This window comes from Pezoporus occidentalis, unplaced genomic scaffold (assembly GCF_034315485.1).
Source record: "Pezoporus occidentalis ecotype Australia unplaced genomic scaffold, CSIRO_AGI_Poc_V1 ctg2, whole genome shotgun sequence".
In the NCBI taxonomy this organism is placed as follows: Eukaryota; Metazoa; Chordata; class Aves; order Psittaciformes; family Psittacidae; genus Pezoporus; species Pezoporus occidentalis.
The window spans coordinates 11767517-11792027 of NW_026913855.1; the positions used below are offsets into that span (position 1 = coordinate 11767517).

The following is a 24511-nucleotide window of genomic DNA, read 5'->3' on the forward strand; positions in this document are numbered from 1 at the left end:
AACTTGTATATTCTTATATGCATTCTGGCTTCTAGCTTTGTTGAAGGCTGAGTGAGCCTCCACTCCGTGGCTGCTTTCAGTTATTGGGTGTCTGTAGCATGATGCTAGTAACTGTAAGAGTGGCAGGCTTATGTTAATAGTCACTTCCCCCTATATCCCTCCCCCTTCTGATTTTCCCACTTGCCCCTGTCTTTCAGGTCCATGGTGGTGTTTGCCTTCAAAGGCTGTATTTAACACCACTTGTATTTAAGGCTTTCCCCCACCACCACTTCAAGGCAAGTATTCTTCCAGGTATGTGACTGCAAACAACACAAAGGGAGAAATCTCAATGGAAATCTGTGAGATCTTTGAAGCTGCCTTTTTCTTAAGAGACTTCTTATTTCTAGGTGCTTCCTCCCAGCTTTCCCCTTTCTGGTGTGAGTAAGTGAAAAAAATTTGTCCTGATGTTGAATTAGTGACTTCATCATGCTCTCCTGGGCAACCTGAATGTGTGTTTGACATCGTAGGATGCAGAAGCAGTAAAACCAGCTTGCGGAGAAGGGGTTATCTTTGTTTGCAATAATTTGTTTACCCCCTCACGTCTAGTAGTTCATTCCTGTTGTAGTGTAACTCACTGCCCTTCAGAGATGCTGGTACAAGGGTTTGTGGGGTTTCTCTGTAAGCCTTTATCTCTAAAATGATCAGGGTAGCCAGTCTTCTTTTCATTGTTTGTGTCTTTCAACACTTATACCTCACCAACTTTTGTTTTGGTCACTAAAGGGGAACCAAAGTAGGCTTTCTCTGGCATGAGAATAAGCAGCTGAAGGAAGGTGAAGAGGTTCTGGAGAGGTGTTGACCCTCAGCACAAAACTACTCTCTATGTCAAGAGGCTTGAGAGTTTCAGCTCTGAAAATGGTCTCATCTTCCCACCTTACCACACATTCTTGTCTGCTCTCTTGATGCAAATCTCATTATTGCAAAAATTCTGTTGCTTCTGTACATCAGGTCTCCTTTAGCTGTTCTTTCTGCTCCCAAATTAACTCCCATCTTAAGAGAGTATCCTCCTTAATTACGCTTGATATTGTGTAAGGCAATCATGTTTCATCATGTAAGACTGCGGTCCAGGTTCTGTTCTGGCTGAACAGGTACAAATCTGGTGCAACTTTGCCAGTGTAGGTGCAGCATCTTTTGTAGGAAAAGTTGGTTTAAATAGCCAGGAGCAGAGTGTCAATCACTGTGCAGGGATACCAGCTTAAAGACAATAATAATGAAGACTGATGTAGGTTTTACTGGAATGCCCAGACTTCTGTTGTAAGATATGGAGCTAAACATATGCTAACGGCTAAGTAGGCACAATAACTACAACAGCAGATTTCCAAGAAAAAAGTTTTGTTGCAAAGGAGCATGGTCTGTGAAGGGGCTTTATGCCATCTGCACACTTAATACAGTCTGTATCATTAGTTATCATCAGTTACAATAGTCCATTTGTTTGTAGATTTCTGAAGTTGTTTTTTATAACTCTTTGGGGGAGTAGAACGTAAAACAGGGCAGCATGCAGAAATCTAAAACTCCAGCCAAAAGACACCTCCTTTTTGTGTCTACGTGTTGCAGCTGTCTATCTTTTGGCAGCAGGCAGCCTGTGTAGAATGTGGGGTTTTAGCACTGAAGTGTGGAAGAGCAAATTAAGGAGTTCTGAACTTAAAACATTCTTCTTCTCTAAGGAATTTTGGTCCTCACCACTGCTTAGCTATTTGGAGACTATTTGTAGGGTGCTTTTTTTTTTTTCTTTCAGTAACTCCTTATATTCACAATGTGATAAACTGCGACAGGTCACTAATTCTTCAATTTCCTCGGTTACTCTGCAGTTGAGTTGGAGTTGGTTACATAGATACCCAGCTGTGAGGAAATATGAAAAAGAACATGCATGTAGTTTTGGGGAGGGAGGGAGTGGAGGAAAGGGGAGATTTCAGTTTTTCACCCTGAAATAGGCTTTTGTGTAAGCCAAATAAATGTTTTGTTTCAGGGATGTCAGCACAGGACATGTTGGTTTTGCATAAACTGTGGATAGCATCATAACACGTATGGTATAGTTATACATTTTATGGTACTTATTACACCTAGAAAGGCAGGGGATTCTGCAAAATATGTCAGTGCAGCAGCTGCCCTGCAACAACTTTACATATACTATGAGTACTTGCGTTTTGGAGTAAGTAGATGCACACTTTTGTACCGTGCAAGCAAACTGACAAGGGAAAGGTGTAATAACACATTGTGTGGCTTTCCTTTAAAACCTGTATTTTTAAAAGTACATCGTGCATTCAGTTACAGAGGTGGTGTCAGAATAGAGGGTGGAAACTGCATTCTCAGTGCTTTGGGAAATGGGATTTGGGTGATGACCTCCATCTCCCTCACTGATTAAATCCTTGCCTTTTGCCCAGGCTTTTCATTATTCCAGGCTGGTCTGGGATAGTTTTACTTTCAGCTGAGACACTTGTACTGCTGTAGATGTTGCATCTCCCGTGAGGAGGGTGGAGGAAGCCAGCGCGGTCAGTTGTGTGCACCAGTAGTACTGCCTTGCTGGTGAGGGCTGAGCTCTGACTTGAAAAGGTATGGTTAGAATGGGTCAGTGTTTGTGTGCATGGATGAAATCTGACTTTTTGCTCCACAGAAGAGGTTAAACCTTTCCAAACGTGTGTAAGTTGAAGTGTGTAAAGGCAGTGTGGTGGTTCAGCAGGTTTCGGCCTTTCTGTTGTTGTTCCTAGCTTCTGCACAGCTTCTGAGCCCTTGGTCTTCGGGAGGCTGGTATTGAGAGGAGTGGAAATCATCCCGGGGAGAGGAAAAGGACAAGCTAACCTTGGCACCTGGGGCCTGCCTATTATGTTGCACTTCCTCTGCGGGGCGGCGCGGGGCCGGGGCTGGCCGGAGTGATGTTCTCACAGCAAATGGAGGAAGCTGCTCTAGCACAAGCAGAGCTTCTGGATCTCCTCTCGCCTGGGGGATGGGACAGGGTGGTGGAAGGGGAGGGGGACGGGACGGGACAACCAACCACCCTGATCCCTCAGCTGAAGGGCAGAGCTCGACAAACTTTGTGGAGAGCTGAATGCTTCGTTGAGGCCGGTAGGGGTTGGGGAGCAGAGATTGTTTCCCTGCCGGCCGCTGGCAGCAGGGAAGGTACCAGGGTAAGGAAGGAGCCGTGGAAGGATGGAGGGGGGCGGCTGCTCCTCTCCCTGCTTGCTGACTAAACAGTTATGTCAGCTGGCAGTCGGCGCGGCCTGGGGATTTGCGATAGAGCTTCTGGAGGGTGGGGGTGGCTGCGCAGGGGGAAGGGAGGGGAAGGGCTGGCCCTGCCATAGCGACTGCTGCTCCTCCTGCTTCCCTGCCCCAGGGTAGGCCTGGCCGCCGGTGCTGCAGCATGACCCCCGGAGGTGTTCGCGGTGATGCCCGAGCGGAGGTGCCTCATGGCAGCCCCAGCCGGCCGGCAGACTGGCCTGCGCAGGAGAGCGTTCCCGTCTGACTGGTACCCGTGCCGTCCTCGCCCGCTGAGTCAGGGCCTCCCGAGCACGTGCCGCTGCCAGAATAGCCGGAGCCTGTTGCTGGGGCTCCCGTCCGAGCATGGTGCTGCTTCAGATGTGAGGGGAGAGGGGCAGTCCTGCTGTGTGTTCATCCCTCTGCCCGGCTCTGCCGGGGGATCGTGCGGTGGTGCAGAGGCAGCAGCAGCCACCCACGGTTGGCCGGTGCGTTGCTGCCACAGGTAGAGGCTTCCCCGGCTCAGCACGGCCCGGCGCTGTTAGAAAGTAGACAGTGCGTTCTGGCTGCTGTTCAAGTTCAGTGTTTCCTTTCTTGGCCTTGAAGGCAGATGGAGCCCAGGGTAGCCCTTACACAGAGCAGGAGGTATTTATAATGATCCTTTCAGGTCGGTAATGTTCAGATCCTATTTTTCTGTTCTTCTTGTTTTGTTTTCCATAAATCGTGTACTGTGGAGTTGGAACAGCTGCAGCTTTTCACCCGTGTGCTTTCCTCCCCTCCACCCTCTACTAGGAGTAGGTAAAGGATGGGTTGCATGTGAATCACCTCCATACCTATTTCACTTCTCCTGTCCCAGCAGTGCAAGACAGAGAAGGACCCTGTCTTGACAGGCAAAAAGGGTGTGTGTCTCAATTGTTTGAGGTCAACTGAGTTAGCTGAACACAATTAAGGGAAAAAAAAAAGAAGTTAAAGCTCTCCTGATGCTCCCTAAGGTACAGCCTGCTGTGTCTGAAGCCATGTTTGTGGGTGTCGAGACCAGTTAGTGTGTTAGCCTGCATCTTAATGAACATCAAGATAGATTTTTAGTAATGTTAATCTGACTCAACTGAGCTACCATGGTTAAGAGTCGTGAGTGAGCCTGTCTGGCCCACATGGACAAGCTGGCTGGAGGCTTTAGCTAGCAGGACAGCACCAGCCAGTGTTTCTAATGGTCTAATTAAGATGTTTGCCTTCTCTCCCCCCCCCAGCTGAGTGCAGTATGAAAGAGGAGAGAAGGTTGTAGAAAAATGTTTATATTGCGATGTGGAAATCTACTGATCTTGCCCAGGAGTTGCTTTGTTGTACCTTTATGCAGCTCTCATCACCTCAGTGCAGTTCTCAGCTGGGTGTGTTGTGCCTGGCACTCCTTCACAGCACACCTGGATGCTCTTTTATGCACGAATCAAGCAGTAGCATGATCTTGTAGGGCCTCTCAATCCTCTGCCGAGTGGCCTTACAGACAAGCTGGGCAGCTGGACTTCTGTCAGCTTGTTCTCAGCAACGTAGGTGTCTGCTAACTGGTGTGGGAAGGTTATAAAGCACTGAAGTGCCTGAGTGATGCCTCAGTCTCCCTTCTGCTTTCAACACTGCTCCTGACCACAAGAGCGAGTGCCTTGTGGGAGGGTGTTAAAATTGATAATGCCTGAATCCTTAAACATGTAGCTTTTTTCTCTGCTTGTTGCATGTAAAAAGGCCTGTTTGGTGGTGGGTGTTTTGTGAGCAGAGGAAAAAGTCTCCAGGAGATAGGAAGCCACTCTGAAGTTATTGCTAAGCCAGATGTACATCATCTGGCTTTTTTAAAGCAGTCAGATTATCTGTTGCTCTGCGAAAATGGAGTTATTTTGAAAGGAGAGGGGTATGTGACTGCTTGAGTGCTTAGACATAGGGTCTGAAATGCTCAATAACCACAATTCTCACAAACTTCACAAGGAGCGCTTCTGGAAACGGCTCTTGATGCGTTGGGTACAAAGCACTACAAGTGCGGGTAAACAGTTCTTTAAAATATTTTGGCACGCTGAGAAAACTTCAGTGAGTGCTACTTGGAAGCTGAACACTTGACTTTCCGTGGATAAGATCAGTTTAAATAGGTGCGTTTTTCATCCCTCTGTGTGCATGAGAGAGGGGAACGGGAGGGCAAGTGAAAAAATGAGAGGAAAAGACCTCATTGCTGACTTGGGAGACTTGTTTGACCTTCTGAGCCCTGTGCGCTTGTCTGTGGTTTCCAGCCAAAGGCTCTCACTTTTAGAACGCCCTGCTTCTTGTGCTGAACTATTTTTTGACGCACTGAATGAATGCAATATGTTAACACTCCTGTAAGTCCCAGAATTGCTTGGCTGCCCCTTGCCCTGCCTGCCTTGCGCTGGCTGAAAAGGTACCATTGTTTGTTCTGCAAACAGTGGGTGATGGTTGTTTCCAAGGTGACTGTGGTGCTGTTGCTGCCCTCTAGTACAAAGGGAAAAATTGGCTTTAAGCACCTGAGCGCATCCCACTGTCACCAAAGAAGGTGGGAGGGAGGAAGGAGCTGTTTGGTAGTGCTCTCTGGGCTCGGTATTAGAATACAGACAGGAAAGAATGCGGGTGAGCTAAGAAAGGGCAATGCATGAATTTGGCTTATGCTTCAGAACATTCTTCCTGAATAGTGCACGGTTACAGCTACTGAAACAGGTGATTATTTCTAAAGCTGTGTCACTAGTGAGTGGAAATTGTGGTGAATTTAAGGTCACAATCATACTGATCAGCTACTGTAGTTTGAATTTACAGTCGTAATATTATGCTTTTTCCACTTAATTGAGAGGATGTTTTGAACACTGCTCTAGCAAGGGTATATGGACTTCCTACAAGGAGCACCCAGCAGTTCTGCTGGACTTGTATGTTTTCAGATTGTTTTGGAAAACAGTTAAATAACTGTATGCATCCCCCCACCCAAAAAAGATCCTAAATAGTTCATTGATTGCTTTTGTGTGTTCTTGGAAGGCTTGCGGTACTCAGCACAGTGACTTATTTTGGTGTGTCTAGGTGGATGGATGAGAAGCATTTTTTCAGCCAGAGGAATGTGCTGCCTGCCCGTCTACTGATGCAGCTGTTCCGGGGGGGGGGGGGGGGGAGTTTAAAAAGAAAAACAACCAACACTTCTTTTCAATTGGTCATGGATGCTGCTAGCAGAACTTTGCCTCCCCCTGCATCAGGTTTAGTACAGTTCAGACACAGGTTTCAGTAAACATTAACCACTTTTATCAGGGCTTGCAGCATGCTGAATGGTTAGCAAAAAGCATGTACTGAGAGAGACAGAGAAAACGAACAAGTCCAAGGTCAAAAGGATGGTAGGTTTTCCTTCATTAAAATGAGGGGTGGAGAAGATTGAAAAAGCTTTGTGGAAAAAGTAGTCCCATGTGAAAACTGTGGTTCTTAAGCTTTCATCCAGGTAAGAGCACGTGGTGCTGCAAGGAGGATGTGAATCTTTGCTGCTGCTTTAGTGAGACGACCAGAACACATCAGCCCTCCTCGTGCTCTTGCTCACTGACAGCATGAACTCCTCATGACTCAGATCAATCAGGAGCAGAGTATGATTTTTGCTATCGCTTTGTTCCATCTTTATACGAGGCTGCTCCTACCCAGCATCCACAAAGCTCCCACTGATTTCAGCAGTGCAAAGCCTGGAGCTGGCAGTAGGAGATCACAATGTCCTCCCCTCCCTGCCTGCATGAAGCAATGGTACAAAGCCATCCTGGTTAGGAGGGGTTGGTTAAGGAACCGAGGTTTAGCAGTTTGCCTCACCTTTCTTTATCTTGGACAACCTGGATGTTTCTTTATTGCTTTTGAGGGATGCAGTGCTGCTAATTTTTTGTGCAAAATGAATTGCTGTAGTGATTAAAAAATAGTTTATTGTCTTAGGAGTGAAAATGAAGTCATTTGCAGGTAAATTAGTGAAATGATTTTTAAGTTCATGTGTGGGGAAAAAAGCATTTGAAAAGAGCATATGACCTATGCTAATTAAATCTGTTGAAGCATCTGATGTCAGAGTTCAAGTCATAAGTTATTTTTACTTGTGCAAATCTGCATATCCTGTCCCTTCTAGCTCCATTCAAATGGTACTTTGCAAAAGAAAAGCAGCAGCGTTCACCTGCGTGTTTCCTAGAAAACAGCATCACTGAAAGGTTGTACCTCAGTAGAAAAAAAAACACAGATTTACTTAAATGATACATCAAACACGAAAGAAATCCAAACCGTCTGTGGCTGATCTGACAGTAGTTTGAGAAACACCCTCCTCTGCATGCCCCTCAAATAAGAAACGTGTGCGCACAGTTACAAATCTCATCTTTGTGGTGACACAGATGATTCAGTGCAGGAAACGAGAGGAATCTCATTCAGCAGTTAAGCATTTGTGGGGCGGGGGTGTGAGGAGGTCATGGTGTTCAGCACACTCGATTAGAAACCTTTGGGCTCCTTTCCTTGCTGTCTTTCATACTGATATAAATCGGGGCCGATACTGGCAGCATCACCACTAGGGCTGCAGTGGTGGCCCATGCTCTTCCTGCTACTGTGGCTTCATGGTCCTGCGGGTGGCAGAGGGAGATTCAGATGCAGGCTTGCAATCACAGCTTCTTGGAAGGTGCCATAGTTCATCTAAATATAAAATATGGACTGTGGTTTTGGTCTTAAATATTTGTGGGATTTTACCAAACCACTACAAACAAACAAAAGTGAACAGGGAAAAGGGACACATTTCAGGCAAGATTTATTTTTTATTTTCCTTTCACAAGGTGATGTGCAGACTTGTATTCTGTGACTCAGTGTTCAAGGGAAAGACATTCCTCAAATTGAGAACTTCTTTGTCTCTTATTCACAAACTTCCCAAAGTGCTTTATTTGAAAGCTTTTCAGGAGACCGGGGTGTAATTTCCTTCTTAACTCTGATGTTCTCCCACAGCTTCCCAGATGTTTTTGCCTTCTCCAAATTTAAAGCAAAAACAAACAAACAAAACTGACTTTCCTAATAAGTTGACTCTGTGTTGTAGTGAAGTCTATGGAGGGAAATAAAATCATGCCTGTTACTTGAATTCTGAAATACATTCACTTAGTTCTAAGGGCAAGTTTAATGGGAGCACATACAAAACATTTATGTGTATGTGTAAACTTTTGCCTTGCCTGGAAACTGACCAAGGAATAAGGTCAGAAAGACAATTTTTAGGTTGCTTTGATGCCACTGCAAAAGCATTTGCAGTTTCGTATTTGCTGTAGGTCTCTGACTGATAACCGGTGCTAATGAAGCGGCTTTCCATACAGTTGTATTGAAACTATTTATGCAAATACAGTGAAAACTTTATTGCAAAAGCAATCATTTACAGTGCACAGCTGGTAAACAAAAACATTACCATTCATTCTCCAGTGCCTCAACAGCTTCTGCTTGGTTCTCCCCTCTGTAGCTGGCTGTGTGTGCTCCCAGCATTTATTCCTTGACTCCAGCAGTGCTCTACTAGCACTGAGGTGCAGGAATGGCACTCTCTTGCACTGTCAGTCTGTGCGACCGCCGTCTTGTTCCCTTCTGAAATTGCTTCATAAAAGGTTTCTAAAGGACCTTTAGGTGCACTGTGGGTGGGAAGAATTGCACGCATCCCTCTTTTAGAGACCTTTGCATAGGCTTCAGTGCAAGAGTACTCTCTTCAATCTCTAACACACAGAGTCTTTTGATAATACAGTGAAGGGACTCATTCTGTCAACCATTACACAAAATTTCTGTCCTCCTTCAGCTGGGCTCCTCTAGGCTGGGGAGGATGGTCTCGTTGCTCCAAGCTATCATGGTCAGGTTTGGCAAGGCAGGATGTGAGAGACCTCTGTGCCATGTGACTGTCAGGAGAAAAGGAGGTGAATGCCCCATCACAACCTTGGGGCAGCAAGGAGTAATAGGGGGAGACTTGGTTCTTGTTTCCTGTCAGCACGCAGGTGGGTCTCAATTCTTTTCTCCTCATACAGAAACTTTCATGGCACTGAACTTCAGTTATAGTGTATGATTTGGTGTTTTTTTTTTGGGGGGTGGGGGTTAATTACTGAGCTCAGTAGAGCAGAGCAGGTGATGGGTATTCATTAATAAGCCACTCTGCTTATTAATGAAGGGGCACTTTTGCGTCGACTTTTGTGGGTGTCTCCTGTATCTTGAGGGCAAGCAGGTTTGGCTTCAGCCATACAGATGTCAGGTGTGTTTGGGGCAGGCAGCAGTGGCTGGCATTTCAGCTTCAGGAGCCATTGCTCCCTAGGCTGAGGGCAGACCATACAGCACGCTCCCATCCTGCAGCATACATAGACCTCTCTGGGCCCAGCAGTGCTGACCAGACAAAGCATCTAGATAGGCTACACGTGGGGTAGTGGCCGTGATCCAAGCATCCCCAGTGTGAGGTAGCACTGGAGCCTGGAGAGGTGGCCTGTTGCACACCGCAGTCACTGCTCTGCCTGGCTGAAAAGCCTGGATTGTTTCAGTCTTGCAGCTCTCGTGCAGGGTCTTAGATTCAAAGCACTAATGACTTCCTCATTGGGACCCAGACTCTTTAAATTTTTATTAAAGGGATTGTCTGTGCTGACATTTAGCTAGCACCAGATGTTGGCTTTGAGTTACCAGTGTGGAGGTGGCATAGCTAATAAAGGCAATGGTAAGAAACTTGTGAGAAACTGCCTGTCAGATGCAGCTTTGTGTGCTGCAGCCTGTGTGATGTCTATCGCTTCTTCATGGGCCAGCGTTCTGTAAGAAAGCTTTTTTCTTTCCTCCTTTTTATTCTATACTCTTGACTGGCTGAGTGTTTTCGAAGCACATGTCTTTTTCAGGTGGCCTTGGTCTTTTGTTAGAGACTGGCTAATGCAGGGAGAGTGCAGAGGGAACAGAGTGGCAGATCTGGGGGATTTCCTTTATATTTTGGTATTTCTTCTGTACATAACTTTCCTGTAGATCATACTTCTCCCCCTCAACCTCTTTTGGCCATACCCTCCCTCAGAAAATGTCAGCAAGCGATTGTTTCCTTTGCAGAACTGTGAGCCCCTAGACAGAGGCTTTTCCAGTTTTATGAATGCACCATTTGTTGCTGAGGGCACAACTGTTCGATATAACTGGCTGCATCCCACTCTGCTTGGGACCAGCATGCACTACAGCCAGGCTATGCATAAACCAGATTTTTGTATTAAATGGCACCATTTTGTCCACAGCAGCAGTCTGTCTGTCTTTTGTGTGTGCACGCGTGTGAGACTTGCAGTTTTCAGATGCAGAATACATAAAGAACAGCAGTTCTGCAGACATACACGTTACTCAGTGAGCGTACCGTGCTGTTTTAAAGTTTATTTTTCTTAGGGAGCTCCTGATGAATGATACTTCTTCATTATCCTGTGGAGGCAGGCTGAGGCAAAAGCACATTTTAAAGTGTTTTATAAAATGGATGCATGGTGTAACACTACAAATGTAGTAGTTTCACTGGGGACGTACTCAATTGTAACTTAACTGAAAATACGTGTACTGCTTTGAAAGTATATGTTTTTATGTTTTATTGTATGTCATCAACCCAGAATCTTTTCCCCCTCTTTTTCCTGTTAAGTGCCATAGGGCTGGAGATGTAACCACTTAAAGATGTGCTGCGTTCTTAACTATGCCTAGGACATGTCATTTGATATCAGACCTGCAGCTGGAGGGGCTATATAAGGCCATCAAGCATGGCTCCCATCCTAGTTGAGATGCAGTGCAGTATTTCCCAGCACAGATTTCTACAGCACACACAAATCTGTGATGCTTGGGTTATACTTCAGCTAACACAACTCGGGCCTTACAGCAGATTGGGAGGTGCATGAGGAGGGGGCTGAGGAGCAGTTGGGATTAGTGGGTACTGCACTGTTTGCATGTTGTTCTCTGTCATTTACCCCTTGGCCCTGAAAAGCAGCTTTGGTAAAGTGCTGTCCACATCGTCAGTTACATGCGTGCAGGCTGTGGAACAGGGAGATTGCATGAGGCTCTGGTCCCAGCAAATGAATCACAGCTTAGGCTCTTAGTCCACACTGCCTGTCTCATTTGTGTCAATGCCAGGAGTTTCTCCTCCGAAGCACAGTGGACTCTTATCCCCATCTCTCCTCTCTCATACCTGTTGAGTACCCCCAAGCAAATAAGAACACTTCCCAAGCAAACCCACCAGCTTAGAAATTGCCCACTCACACTTCAGTAAAGCCATTTCCTATGCTCCATCATAGTTGTGTTTAAGAAGTGGGGGAAACTGGAAGCATCTCTAATTTCCCCTCTTTAAAGAAGGTCATACTGAGTGGGGAAGGACGAGGATTCTCCACCTCATCCTGTTCTGGGTACCTGAACGAGTCTGAGCATTAGGCAGGCTTGCCTGAAATGTAATAATCCATATACTAAAAAGGAGTAAGAAAGTCCAGCTTTGTAGCCTTTCTGTGGAGGTTCTCCCCCTAACTCACCCTGTTCCTTCATATATTCACTGCTCACTTAATGTTACCCGTGGGATGAGGGTGGGAGGGGGAAGCTTGTTCTCTTTCATGTGACTGCAGCACAGTTAATAATTGTACCAGACTTCAGGCGCTCGCGTGACCAAAGGGACTGATTGGATTCTGAAGTGGACAGAAGTTTTTTCAGGCACATCTTCATGCCTCAGCATCCCAGCAGAGCAGAGAAGGAGCTAGATCTGCTTTCTCCGTGATTGCTCATTTGTTAGAGCTGGCTAGCATATAGCATGTGAGACAAAGGCCGCACTGGCCTGAAAAGCCTCCCCAAAAAAGCCAGTATAGTAAATACACCTGTAAAATGGTGTGCAAGTTACAGACCGCATGCGTGTCATGTGCTCTTGCTTGCTCTATCTCTCCCCATACTGCCTTAAAATAGGGATGGCAAAATAGTTTGATAAAACGCATCAAGTGCTATACTGTTGATATGATTTTTCTCAAGCACATGTTTCCAACACTTTAATCTTTCATGGGCTGCATACTTGCTGCGGGAGTGGAAGAGGATGTTGCAGGCTTACTTTCAGTGTACTTGGAAATCTTTCCCACAGAAACTCCCCAGAAAGCATATGAAATGATGGCCTGGAAACCAGGAAGTTCCTGATGCCTAACACTCATTGCTCTGAGGGATTTACTGTGCTCTGGAGGTCATGTAATAGTCTTTCTTCTTTGTTGGTTTCTCTTAAGTTTTATACGTGACGGCCGAGTAGGTGTGTGTTGCTGAGCTTTTAGGGGCCCTTGTTTCTGTAGCATAGTTTTGCCTCTGGTTCTTTTTTACCAACACTCTCATGATTAATATGTCTGCTGTTTAAAATGGCTACTGAACCACCACCAGGTTCTTACACCTGGTTACCAACTGCTTAACCCCTGTCAGAACCCACCCAGCACATCTTTGAGTTGATGCTTTTGTTGCTTGGCAGATATGTTTCTGATCTTTGGTCTGTCCATTAACCCTGTGAATACTGTACACAATGAAGACATAAATCTGCTGTGGTGATGATGGTACGTCGTGATGCAGTATCACTGCTGCTGCTCCCACGTTGCACTCTGGTTAGATTAGCGTGGCATGCAGTCTTCTGGGCGTGTGGTTCTGGGTTTGGGCTTTTTGCTTTGTTTTCCCACCCCTTTACCGCTTTGTGTAGTTTTGGGTTTTTGGAGGAGCTGCAGAAGTTATTAATGTAGAAGAGCAGCAACAGAGACAGGAAGTCTGGCACTTGAGGGCTGGTGGTCCTGTTGAGTTGGTAGGGAAGATCCAGCAATCTACAGAAATTGTGCATCCAGTTTCAGTCTGTGATGGAGTCTTCTGGCGTCTCCTTTCCATGTGCCTATGTTTGTGCTGGGGTGCGATGGAGCATGAAAGGAGTCGGAGAAGAGAAGGGCTGGAGCTTGGGTTTCGTTGCCAAAATTTAAACCAACCAACAAACAAACTCAACCAAAAGGAGAGTTATCCGGAACATACCACAAAACAGGTTAGGCAGGGCACTGAACCCAGATAAGAACCTTCTCCGTGCTTTAAGGCATCTTCAGTACACCCTCCTCCCTCTATCCGTTCAGGGTTTCCCCCCCATTCCTCCCCACTATGAGATAGTCCTGTGCCGACTGGGTTTGAAGGGGGGCAGGAGGATGGTTGCAGTGCTTGCTTGCCTGCTGCCAGCTGTCTTAAGAAATAGAGGGTGCACTTGTCCGTGCCCATCATCCCGTCGCAGAGGCAGGACTCAGTGTGGCATGTGCCTGTGTGCATGCCTTTATGGCCTCCGCTGTGTTGCCTTGCGAGCAGTCCCATCCCCAGAAAGTAGCAGGGGAGGAAGAGCAGCAAGGAGACAGGGAATGCTGGCGGGTGGAGCTTGGAGGGCTGATCCTCCCCATAGTTAATCATTGCTTGCAGCGTAACCTGTTCCTGTTTTCTAGAGGTTTCACTGGCACCCGCAGTGAGCAGCGTATGAGGAGTATGTGACAAGCTGCTTTCCAAGCAGGATGGTTTGCCTTGCAGCAGGAAGCCCAGAGTCTTAATACAAGACATCGTTTCTTCTGTAACATGTTTATGCCCAATCCTTCAGTAAACATACCATATATAGTCTGGATTGTGCTCGCTATAACACCCTGCTGCAAGGCGACTTTGCTAGTACCACACAGATTCCTTAGCTCCTGGTAACCGGCTGACAAATAGGATGTTGCCATATGTAACATAAATATTCCACACAACTGGGGTCTTTTACACCCTGCTCCTAGTGCATAAAGCACGTGTTTCTGATCATGACATGTCTGGCACTTGGAAAATGAAGAGTCTTCTACAAAGCAAGGTACCTTACCAAAGGATGGACCAGGTCCTATATGTGCATTTTTGTTGCAGAATAAGGATTCCACTCTTTTCATAAACAACAGATGAAGCTCGCATTTATGCATCAGTGTTTCGGTGACTTTTCTTTTTTTTTTCCTTCTTTTTATTCCTCTCTCCACTTTTAATGCCAGTTGCCTCTTAGGTCCCGAGCTAGGGCTATGATTCACTGGGAATTTTCTCTTTTCATGTAGCATTGTTTGTAGAACTTCTTCTTTCCTGTTTCTCTGCCTTCTTTTTGTTTATACCATGCTAGCAGGGTGCTGAGCATGGCAGAGGATGTGAGCAGCAGTGCTGTGGCTGGATTCATAGCTTTCTTAATCAGCTGTTACATATTGTTTGCCTTCAGCTTCTTTCTTTCATTTCACACCATGAAATGACTTCAGTAACATTCTGGTTCTTTATTAGAGATTCCTTCACAGATTCTGTGCTAGCAGAAGTGGCTTCAGAGAAGGAGATGGAATCTGCCTGCCTGGGCTGGGATGGGGTATTCTTGCCTTTTTGTGCCTTCTACTTCTTGCCCTTGGTGTGTGAGAAGACACCGCAGTGGTGTGGACCCCGGATAACCTTGCACAAAGCTTTCTGGCTGTCTGCTTGGTGAATTGCTGTTAGCGCCTGGATCCAGCAGTTTAACTACTGGCAATGACTCCTGTACCACTGAGGTAGTTGCTTAATCAGAGAGGGTGCTGGTTAGATGTAGATTCATAGAGATGGGTTTTCCTTTAGCGACTTGTTCCTTAGTTAGGCAATGCTTCCCTAAGGGAAGACTTTGCAGGGGGGAATGTTTGGGCGTTACGTAAATGGACGGGACATGCATTTCTCTGACTTGTCTCTCATTGGCCTCGTCAGAGTGAATTATGTCTGACTGCTTGGCAGTTAATTGGACCATCCTTCCCATTTCCTAAGCTGATAAGCCCCTCGCTGTCTGCCTCAATCAGGCTTCTTTGTTTGAGAAGTTACTAATGCTGCAGTAGAACAGAGTAACTACTTTCCTATGTACTGTAACCAAGTAAGGTGCTGTGATCACTAAGTCTATGAAGATTCATCATATTTCTGCAGCAAAATCCTTTCACGAGATTTGTACCATCACACCAGTAGCAGTCGGCAGAAAAGGCACTGAAAAGTAGGTGTACTTAATACGCCTCATCCCTTTTTGAAAGAATTACATTTGTGTTTGTTATCTTGAGAGCAGCTTTATTCTGGCAGATCCTTGTAGCTGTGCAGAGTACCACGGGTGTCTGTAGTTGTCCACCCATCAGGCTTGGGTCTCGAAAATGGCTCCCATTTACCACAAAGCCTTCAGACTGGGACTGTCTTTCTTGATGTGTCTGGATGGTGCCTAGCTTAAAGTGGGTGTTGCCAGAAGGTGAGTAATAAATGATGATTAACCGTCTCTGAGCTATGGATGAGTTTGTATGAAAAAGCACTTGGCTAAAGGCTGTGCTTCAACAAGCTCATCAAAATTAACCATGCAAGAGACAGTAGCACAGCATCCTAAAGGCCTGATTCTCCTGTCTCTTGTCTAGTTTTGTTTTGTCTTCTGTGGATTTACTACATCTGATTGGTGGAGAAATGTGGGTTCCTTCGTCTCCAGTGTTAAATGGTATCAGTATTAGAGATTGCAAATGGGCTGAACGATACAGAATTGTATGCACTAAAAGTAAACACCCTTTCGTTAGATAGCTCAGTAATCTTTTTAGTGCAAAGGTGTGGTTATGAACCTTGCAGGTATGCATCCTTGTGTTAGCACCAATGAGTCTATAATACGAATGTGTTGGAAAGATGCAAAGGTACTGATTCCTGTGTTAATTATATCTTGAGGTTGAAAAGTAATTTTATTCCACCATTTGTCCTTTGCTGTCAAATCTGTAAATAAATAGAAGTAGAAAACCTAAAGCCATAATGATTTTTAAAATTATATACCCTCTGAGTTTGCATACTGATTTGAGCAGTGCATTGCATTTGTTTGATCATACAGTTATTTCTAAAACCTTTTGAAAAGTAGGGTTTATCACAGAAATCTTCCTTCTCTCCCCATCCTTAGGCTATTTCTGGCAGCTTTCAGGGCCCTGAGCACACAAAGGGAGTACTGGAGGATTTTCTTCTTGCACAAAAATCAGAAGGAGTGGGCTTTTTTGTTCTTAAAAAGCTTTCCAAAATGGAGTTTGTCTTGACTTAGGCATAGAGGATGTTGTGTATGCAAAGAAAATAAATGCATATCACATTATGAGCCTACATTTGTAAGTACACTTTGACCTTGGGAAGTGACCACTGATTTATTCTTCATTGTACCTCCAAGTTGGTGGTGTTGAGCCCCAGGATGTGGCATCACTAGAGGAGGAGGAGGGAACATGGATGCTGTTGAGTTCAAGCTGCTGTTAGTGGCGTTCAGCCGTTATTTGTTTATATTTGTTTGTTATGTCTGGGAGACAGAGGAACTCCAGTGAGCTGAACAGGGGCCTGCCAGTAGGGCAGGGTCTGGTGGAGAGGCTGAGAGAAGCAACCACCACGGGTGGCTGGATTGCTGTCCCTTCCTCCTGAGTTGTCAGCAGTCGTTGAACCCCAGACAGGTAGCTGATGGCCTTTCATCGTCTGCCTTATTTTATTAGCATTGTTACTGCCTGACATTGAAGGTGATGGGTGGAGAATTTGCATTTGGATTGTAAAGTTTGTAGAAGAGTGTTTGTACTCTGTATCTTGTCTGAACCTTACCCAGACTGGTTCAAGACCAGCTAGCAGCCACTGATTCAAAGGCCTTGCCATCTACCATGCAATCAAGTGGGCTTCAGCCTTTCTGAGTGGAGGCGGTGAGCGAAGAGGGGGAGGAGGTGTCCGTGTCTTAAAAGAAGGGTTGAAAACTGGAGAAAAGGCAACTGCTCGCTATAAAGTTCTTGGAAAGAAACATGCTGTGTATGTAGTAGTTAAGGTGAATTGCACTCTGCATGCATGGTAGCACTCTTACATGGCTTATGGGAGAGCAGCTTGGTAGGTTGCCGTGGAGCCTTAGCGACTGAATGGAGGAAAGCAGGAAGCACCTTGATTTCCCTGAAAGAGGTAAGGGAAATATCAGGGATGGAGAAGTGTAGGAAGTGCTTAGCCTCAAAATTAGGGCAGCTTGAAAATGAATTAACTGCTGGGCCTGTAGCAGTCTGTGTGTTCATGTATGTATAGGACCTTAAGCACAGAAAGGTTTGGGGTGAGTCTGGAAAGGGTCCATGTTTAAGGAATGTAGTTCTTCTGGCTTCCGAGATAGCTTTTTGTGTAGACAGCGTGGAAAACAATTACAAAAACAAGTATTGCAAGACACTTAATGAGATGGGAAACTGGCAGTGCTAAGGTTGTGGTTCTTGAGCTCGAGTGATTGTGAGAGAATTACAGTTTTTTGATGCTTGCTTTTTCCAGGCAAGCATTTTCTTTCTTGTGAACAACCACGAGTGGAGTTTATCCTCTGGGCTTAAAGTCAGTAACCCCAAAAATGCATTGAAAATCTCTCCTGACTTTTGAAATGAAGGGCTATGACAGCAACTGAACTCGAGGAAGAAAATACACATTAATGTTTGCTGGCAGTTCCACTAGTGTAGTCTGAGACTTACTCTGCTGAGATGTCAGACTGTCCTCTTCCCCCATTTTGGAGCAGGGGTTCCTGGGCCTGAGCATACCGGTTTTTAGAAAACATAGCTTCCTAATTTCCAGATATACCGGGAGAGTCATCAGGGACAGAAAAGGAGGGAGAAAGTCAGAGGTTCCTCTGCATTAAAAAAGCTGGGCTGCCAGGAGGGTTTTCAATTGGAGATCACCAGGCAGCTTTGTTAGGGGTCCTTTCTTTTGCAGGCAGCTCTACCAAGCTTTGTGCTGAAACACTACATCAGGTGTTTAGCTTCAGGCCACATTTGTTTGGGTTGAAAGAAAAATAAGTAGTAAATCTCCATCCATTTCTAAGAATGCAGCTAATGAAGAAGGAACTTCTGGGTCATTTTTTTTCTTCTTTCCAATAAAAAAATCACAACAAACCTAGAATTCCTAAAAAAGAACGGAGAGAGTCCAACTGGTTCTTCTCAAAGCTGTAATGCAGGGGCATTGAGACTTGGGAAGGGCGAAGCGAGTGGTGGGAGATTGCAGTTGTAGCTATTGACTGAATAACCTAGCTATTGATTATCATAGCTGATAATCATTGGCAGTGATGATTTCTCCAGTGCATTCTGCTCTTAATGTCTGTTGCTGTATGGATGGTGAAAGGGGCTGTGCATGACTCAGTGAAAGCCCAGCATCCTGAAGTCCCTCTTACTCCAGACCAGGGTTAGTTAGTTCAGCTCTGTCAGTACTGAAGTTGGCAGCCTAGAGCCACATCTTGAAGTAGCAGTTTAGTGATCTAGTGTACCTCTACTTGTCTGCTCTTCCAACTGCAAAATACATGTGAGGGATGTGTGCCTGTTTCTTCTGGACTATGATGTGCAGGTATAGGTAGAGAATGTCTTTCTGGTTGAGGGGTTTGTCAGCCTAAGATGAAAACACTGTTCTTGTGAATGTGCTTTACTTTGTAGGCACTTCTGTTCCATATGGAGTAAGGGTACTTTGGAGGTTGTCTGACAGGATTTGCACACCTTGCCAAACATGCTGGTTTCCCAAGTAAAAACAAAGTCCCAGAAGCTGGTAAATACCTGTGCATGTGATGCAAACAAACTTCCTGATGCAGGGGCTACATAGCAGTCCCTTGCAGACCACAGCTTGCACTGGGACCTTTTTAGCTTCTGTTGAAAGCTATGGGGTCTCTTCCGTAGAATACGCCTGGTGGTATCAATTTATTAGCTGGACTGAGGCCTTGGTTTGTAATGAGCCCTGAAGTGTAATTTGCAATAGTCGCCTGACTCTATCTTACTAAGCTGCAGTGGGTACAAGGGGGAAACATATCGAGGCTGGAGTAATATTTACCTTCGCTTCCAGTCAGGAGGAGTACCTAGAGCAAAAAAAAAAGTGCCACACCTAGGATCTCTGGAGATGGTTTTCCTGGGAACTTGGGCCACAGAGAGCAAAATACCCCTGATGCTGTATATGCAGGGCAAAGGTGGCTGCTGTCTTTAAAAATACACATGTGAAAATTGAACTGGAAGTTACTGCAAAGCTGAATCTGCAGGTATCACAGCAAGGAAATGTATAGAAACCAGACCTGAGAGGTACAACAGTGAGTATCTCAGGGTACTCCCTGAAAGTTCTCATTTGCTTTGCTGAAGTGTTAAATCCTTAGTTATGGGTGGTAATTAATGAATTACTTTAGGCTTTTGTTTTGATTATAGGCAGTGTGTGTATATAATATGTATTTTAATATGCATTTGAAAACTGCTTTTTTTCTTGGTCATGGAAGGGGAGACTGTGGGAAGAGCATTTTAAGTTCTTTGAGAAGATGTTTGATTGAAGTAATTTATTCCTGTTAAAGACTCCAGAGCAATACTGAATAGCTGTGTCCCCCTCAATTTTGACAGGCTCCTCAAGAGGAAAATCCTTTCTTGGTTTGTTGTCCAAGAGAGAAAAACCTGAATTTCCAAGTGGATTAAACAGTTTAGCAATCTCTATTCCATTTCTTGCAAGCTTCCCCCTCCCCACCCCAAGCCAAATCACTCTTCCCCTCTGCTCTTGTCCACAGATTTACTATTCAGCTAATTTTAGAGGTGGGTTTAGGTGTTTGTTTTAAAAACCCTGCAGTGTCTGTCTCTGGTAATCCACCAGGTGGAAGCAGATGTGTAGAATATCTGTACATGTATTTGTAAATCTGAATTTGAGCAGAGGGTGTTTCTAAGAAGGGCAGTGTATGTGCAAAGGTGAGGGAACCCTCCGCAGTATAATGCCATGAGTAAAGCAGAAATTTGCAGTTAACCACCAGCTGGATTCGTTGGTGGTTTTTGTTCATGTGGTGGGCCCTGTGACATTTTATTAGCCAATTCCTCTGATGTATGGTTAGAGATCAGTTGCCTGGCTGTTCTGAATTACAGCAGGGAGAAGGCTACCAGGGAGGGGATGGGGAGAATAAGATAGGAAGTGGTTTCTTGGAGATGGGTGCTCTTCTGCTAACAGAAGTTTTGGTCTATCAGCCTTCAATGTGCTTTTCTGACCTGCAAGCTTGTTCATACCTTATTGATGTCTTCCCTCCTGCCTGCATTCCCATCAACTGCCTATCATCCCTGTGCCTCTCTGCTCTTGCAGAAAAATAGCTTCTTTGAAGTTTGGGGGTTATCCCTTTTGTATTGAAGTTTGGGGGTTATTCCTTTTGTATTGAAGTTTGGGGATTATCCCTTTTGTATTCAGCCCTTACAACAATTTTGGTCTGAGTCCATCTTTGTCTGAAATATGCTAAAAGAGCTAGATTTTTATTCAGCTTGGTTGAGGGATGGGTGGAGTCCACGTGGTGTCAAACAGGAAGCTTGAGGTAGCTCTGAGGGACCTCCTGAAAGCATCCCTCCGTCCTGCAAATGCTCATGGTCTCTTAAAGGGAGTAATTTGGAAAGGGGCTGTGCTATACAGATTTGCACTGCCTGCTCCATTTCATGCAACAGAAATGCTGTGGCTGTGCACTGCTGCAGGATTTTGTGCTGTCCATTTTCAGTTTTTTGTCATCTCTCCACTGACCTGTTGCACTAAAATTAATGTCACACTGCCTGACAAACTGTGCTCTTAATAACTGAAGCTTTGCTTACAGGGCAAAGCTAGGGCAGTAAGACATGTTGAATATGCACTGGCTTAAATTATTTCCTTACTGACTTGTCCTCTTTGAGCTTTGCTTAATTCTGAACATGTTACAGAAGCAATCAGAGTGCCTAGAAGTGAAGTGTTCCTTTCCAGCTCCATCAGTGAGGGTATTTGCATTTTAAGCCCAGAGTTGCAACACTTAGTCCTGTACTTGTACTGCGTGCATGTTAGGACAAATAAAATGGAGGGAGAGCTGAAAGAGACCATTTGCATCACTTGAGGCCCAGTGGGAGCTGAGGGTCAGGATCACTCTGAGAATTAATCAGTTCACTAGAGAATATGATAATACAAGGAAATGATGGTATTGCAATATGGTTTTCTTTTTTTTAATTGGTAGCAGAAGCTTTAAAAATAAAGAGAGCAAGAGAAAGCCTGGGAGCAGAAGTCGCCTGAAGGGGAAATGACCAAGACCAGCTTAAAAGTGCAGAGAACGGTGGTTCAGGAGTGCTGGTTTGCTGTGTCTTTGTGGGAAACTCCTTTCTATCTTGTGGAGGGGGGAGAAAGCAGTCACAGCCCTATGAAATCTGACTGCTTAATGCTGCTTTGAAAAAAGTGCAACAGTTCTGGGCCTTCTGCTTTTCTTGCGGATTGAGGATTTTAGACAGGGAAAGACGGGCCTGCGGAAAAGCGAGTGTAATCACAAAGCTGAAAGCGGGTCTGGCCTTTCTTGTCATTTTTAACAAGCCAAAACATTGCAGAAATCTGCCCAGGCAAACTTTCGGTCCTGCTGTGCCCCAGTGCAATAATTATAATGCAGAAACAGCTGATGGGTCACGTCTCCAGCCCTGCACAGTGTTATGACTTGCTACCTACATTCCATGTTTAGCTTTGAGCGATCAGATGGTGCAAGCAACGTGAGCTAGCAGCGCCTGAGGACATGCAGCCAGGCAACATGTCCTTTCCCTCTGCAGCTTTGGTTTCTTTTCTCCACTTGTGTCTCATCCTGTCCCCTTAAGGTGATGCATTTTACAATAAAGGCTGCTCTTTGGAGAGGGTCAGCTGCCCTTGCAGGAGCATGTGTGCCATTCCCAGTGTGCTGTTAAGTCCAAGGGCCCAAGGTTTGTAAATATTGTTTCTAAAGTACCTGAGAACTCCAGGTGAGCTGCTTGCCCTACTTACCAGGGACTCTGGAGCTGTGGTTGGTACATGTGGTGGCACATGGTGGCAGACTGCATCAGCATTGTTACTGATGTGACTTAATGAAGCATGAGTTGTGTTGGAGGGATAAATTTTGTCTCTGTGCATAGGGAAAGGGTCATTTATGAATGTTTACAGACAGACAAAAAAGTTGAAAAAGATCTTTGTGTAAAGAGCGAGGGAGACAGGGAGGGAAGAGGGGTAGGTTGGACTAGTGTTTTGTATTGTGCTTAGCACAGTGCAAAAGGTACGCACAGTCCTTGATCTAGGAAAACTGGATAAGTAAGCAGTAAGCATTCATTGTCTGGGACTGCTCTTGCTCTCTTGAACTCCTCCAGGGATGCTATGGGAGAGGTGCAGTGCAGACATTTTGCTTGTTGCAGTTTATATTATTGTGAACTTACATTCATGTAAATGGGTTTAATTAAAGAACTGAACTTCAGGTTGACTTTTAAATGATAGGAGTGTTCTTTATGGCAGAGGGGTTGCAAGCAAGCTCTGAGCTGGAGAGAAGGGAGCGATGGGGAGCAGGAGGGAGTCAGGAGATGGAGCCGGCTGTGGGTACGTTCCACTGCATCTTTTCATCTTTCACCGTTACTGCAGCACCACGGGAGTAGAGTTACCAACAACATTCTTGCTCAGGTCTCTCATCCCTCACTCAAATAGAGGGTGTAATTTGACGATGTCTCAGCTCCCCTGTGTGAAGGCTGTTGATGCAACTATATGTACATACGTTCTTAAGTAAAAAACAAACCCCAACAAACATAAATCCCAAACCAGATCAGTTCTGTGATCCTGGATCACTGTGAAGTTGTTCAAACACCAGGAGTGGCACAAGGCTGGAGGGGGAACTGTGGCCGGAGCTGTGGGGTGAAGTGAGGACTGCCAGCCTGTCCTGAATGGCAGCCATGGCTTACATCAGGTTGAATCAGCCTGTACACCGCAGGCTGAGGCGAAGCAGAATGGATTAAACCCAGGATTTCAGTTCTAGCCTTCAGTTCCCTTGTGACTGCAATTCTACGTCAGCTTGTGGGGGTGCATGTATTTCTGCATCTCTGCTGCTGTCAAATATGAGAAGAATCTTTTTACAGGGCAGTTCTCGCAGCCAGTATTCACTAAAGTTTTCTTTATTCAGACTGCTGTTCCACAACTTTTACAAATAGGTTGTCAATCTGGATTTTTATCTCCTTCTCCATCCATATCAGCTGTTATCGGCTGCAAACAGGTTAACAGTGAGGCCTGCTGGGCTGCTTAATGGGTGGCCGTGTGGTGCTGCCTTTGGCTGAGGCAGATCATTTCTATTGGCCAAGGTTATCTCCCTGCTGACCTTGTATCCAGAACTCAGGCTCTGGTGGCACGGTAATTGAGGAGAGCTTCTGAAAGAATTCATAAAGGGTGGAATATCCTTTCTGCTTTTGTAAAAGCTGTGTTTTATTTTCATCATTGCTCTGAACAAGGAAAGAAAGTGCCCTGATGTTAAGTTTGCAAATTCAGAGAAGGTTGTGTTTAAAGGTTCTTTTCTTCTAAAATCTGCTATGGATACTGCCCTAATTTAGCATGGCAAGAGGCTGCTGCATCTTCGTCATCTTAAAAGCCTGCTTTTGCTACTGTACTTTCTCAGTTTGCTCACTGAGCACTGGTAGCTTGCTGTACGTGATACACAGCATCTGATTTCTTCCCAGCTGTAGCCTTTTGTACCAGAATGTCTTTTCCTTGCTTGCAATTGGTTCAGTTTACTGGACTAAATATGTTTTCATGGTTTTGGGATGAAGAGGGACTTATGTTAGCTGTGTAATGGAATGAGGCACAGGGATTAATGGGGAGATGGGGAGAGAGGGAGGAGTCTGGTGGGTTTTCTTTTTGATTCTTCCAGAGGCATCAGGCTCCTCCCGTAGCGAGGGAGAGCATAGTACATCGAACCTAAAGACCTTTAAAGTACATGCTGAAATGGATGCCGGGAAGATACAGTACAGTGCTTGGGCACAACTCCAAGGCTCCCAAGGCAAGTAATATTTAAACAAGCTGAACAGCCCCTTTCGGCAAGCAGCAGGAAATCCAGCACTGAGCTTTGTGTTGTTGCATGGTCAGCAGAAGATAAAAGCTCAGGCTATGCAGCTGGGGTTCCCTCCTATCACTGGATGGCAAACTGTTAAGAAAAGATAAAAGGAAAGAAAAGAACAGGGGGTCGTCTAACTGAATAGCATTCCTTCGTATATTAAGCCGTCGAAGTACTTTGAAATACATTGGGCCTGATGTTAGTCGGAAACAGCACCATCGGCAGCTCTGGTGTGTACTGGAGCTTTTACATCAGTTGGCAAGCAATAGGTGAATTCATCTTTCTGCTTCACCAGAGATAAATGTTTAATGTGGGTACGACTGCGATACGCATAGGTGCCTTGCTGCAAGCCTCACAGCAGGCAGGAGCTTCCCAGAACTTTTTTAGGAGCAGGGTGTGTAATGGTGCGGGTGCTGCTGACTGGGAGTTTGTGCTAAAATACAACCAACATTCAGCCGTAGGTAGCCTTTCCAGGTCCCCCTTTCTGCAGCTGATCCCCTG

At 45.4% G+C, this 24511-nt stretch overlaps 1 protein-coding gene across 10 annotated transcripts in view; it reads left to right on the forward strand.

Moving 5' to 3' along the window:
• Positions 1 to 24511, forward strand: part of RREB1 (ras responsive element binding protein 1) — a 126401-nt gene that overhangs the window by 18271 nt on the left and 83619 nt on the right. The window contains exon 1 of one of the 10 annotated variants that reach the window (XM_062617848.1): positions 3369 to 3522. The exons of 7 other annotated variants lie outside the window; for them this stretch is intronic. In XM_062617848.1, coding sequence (XP_062473832.1) covers positions 3417 to 3522 — 106 coding nt within the window. In that variant the 5' untranslated portion in view covers positions 3369 to 3416. Of the gene's footprint in view, positions 1 to 3368; positions 3523 to 22496; positions 22516 to 24511 lie in introns of those variants that run through there. 2 more of the 10 variants (XM_062617853.1, XM_062617852.1) reach the window with 2 other exon arrangements.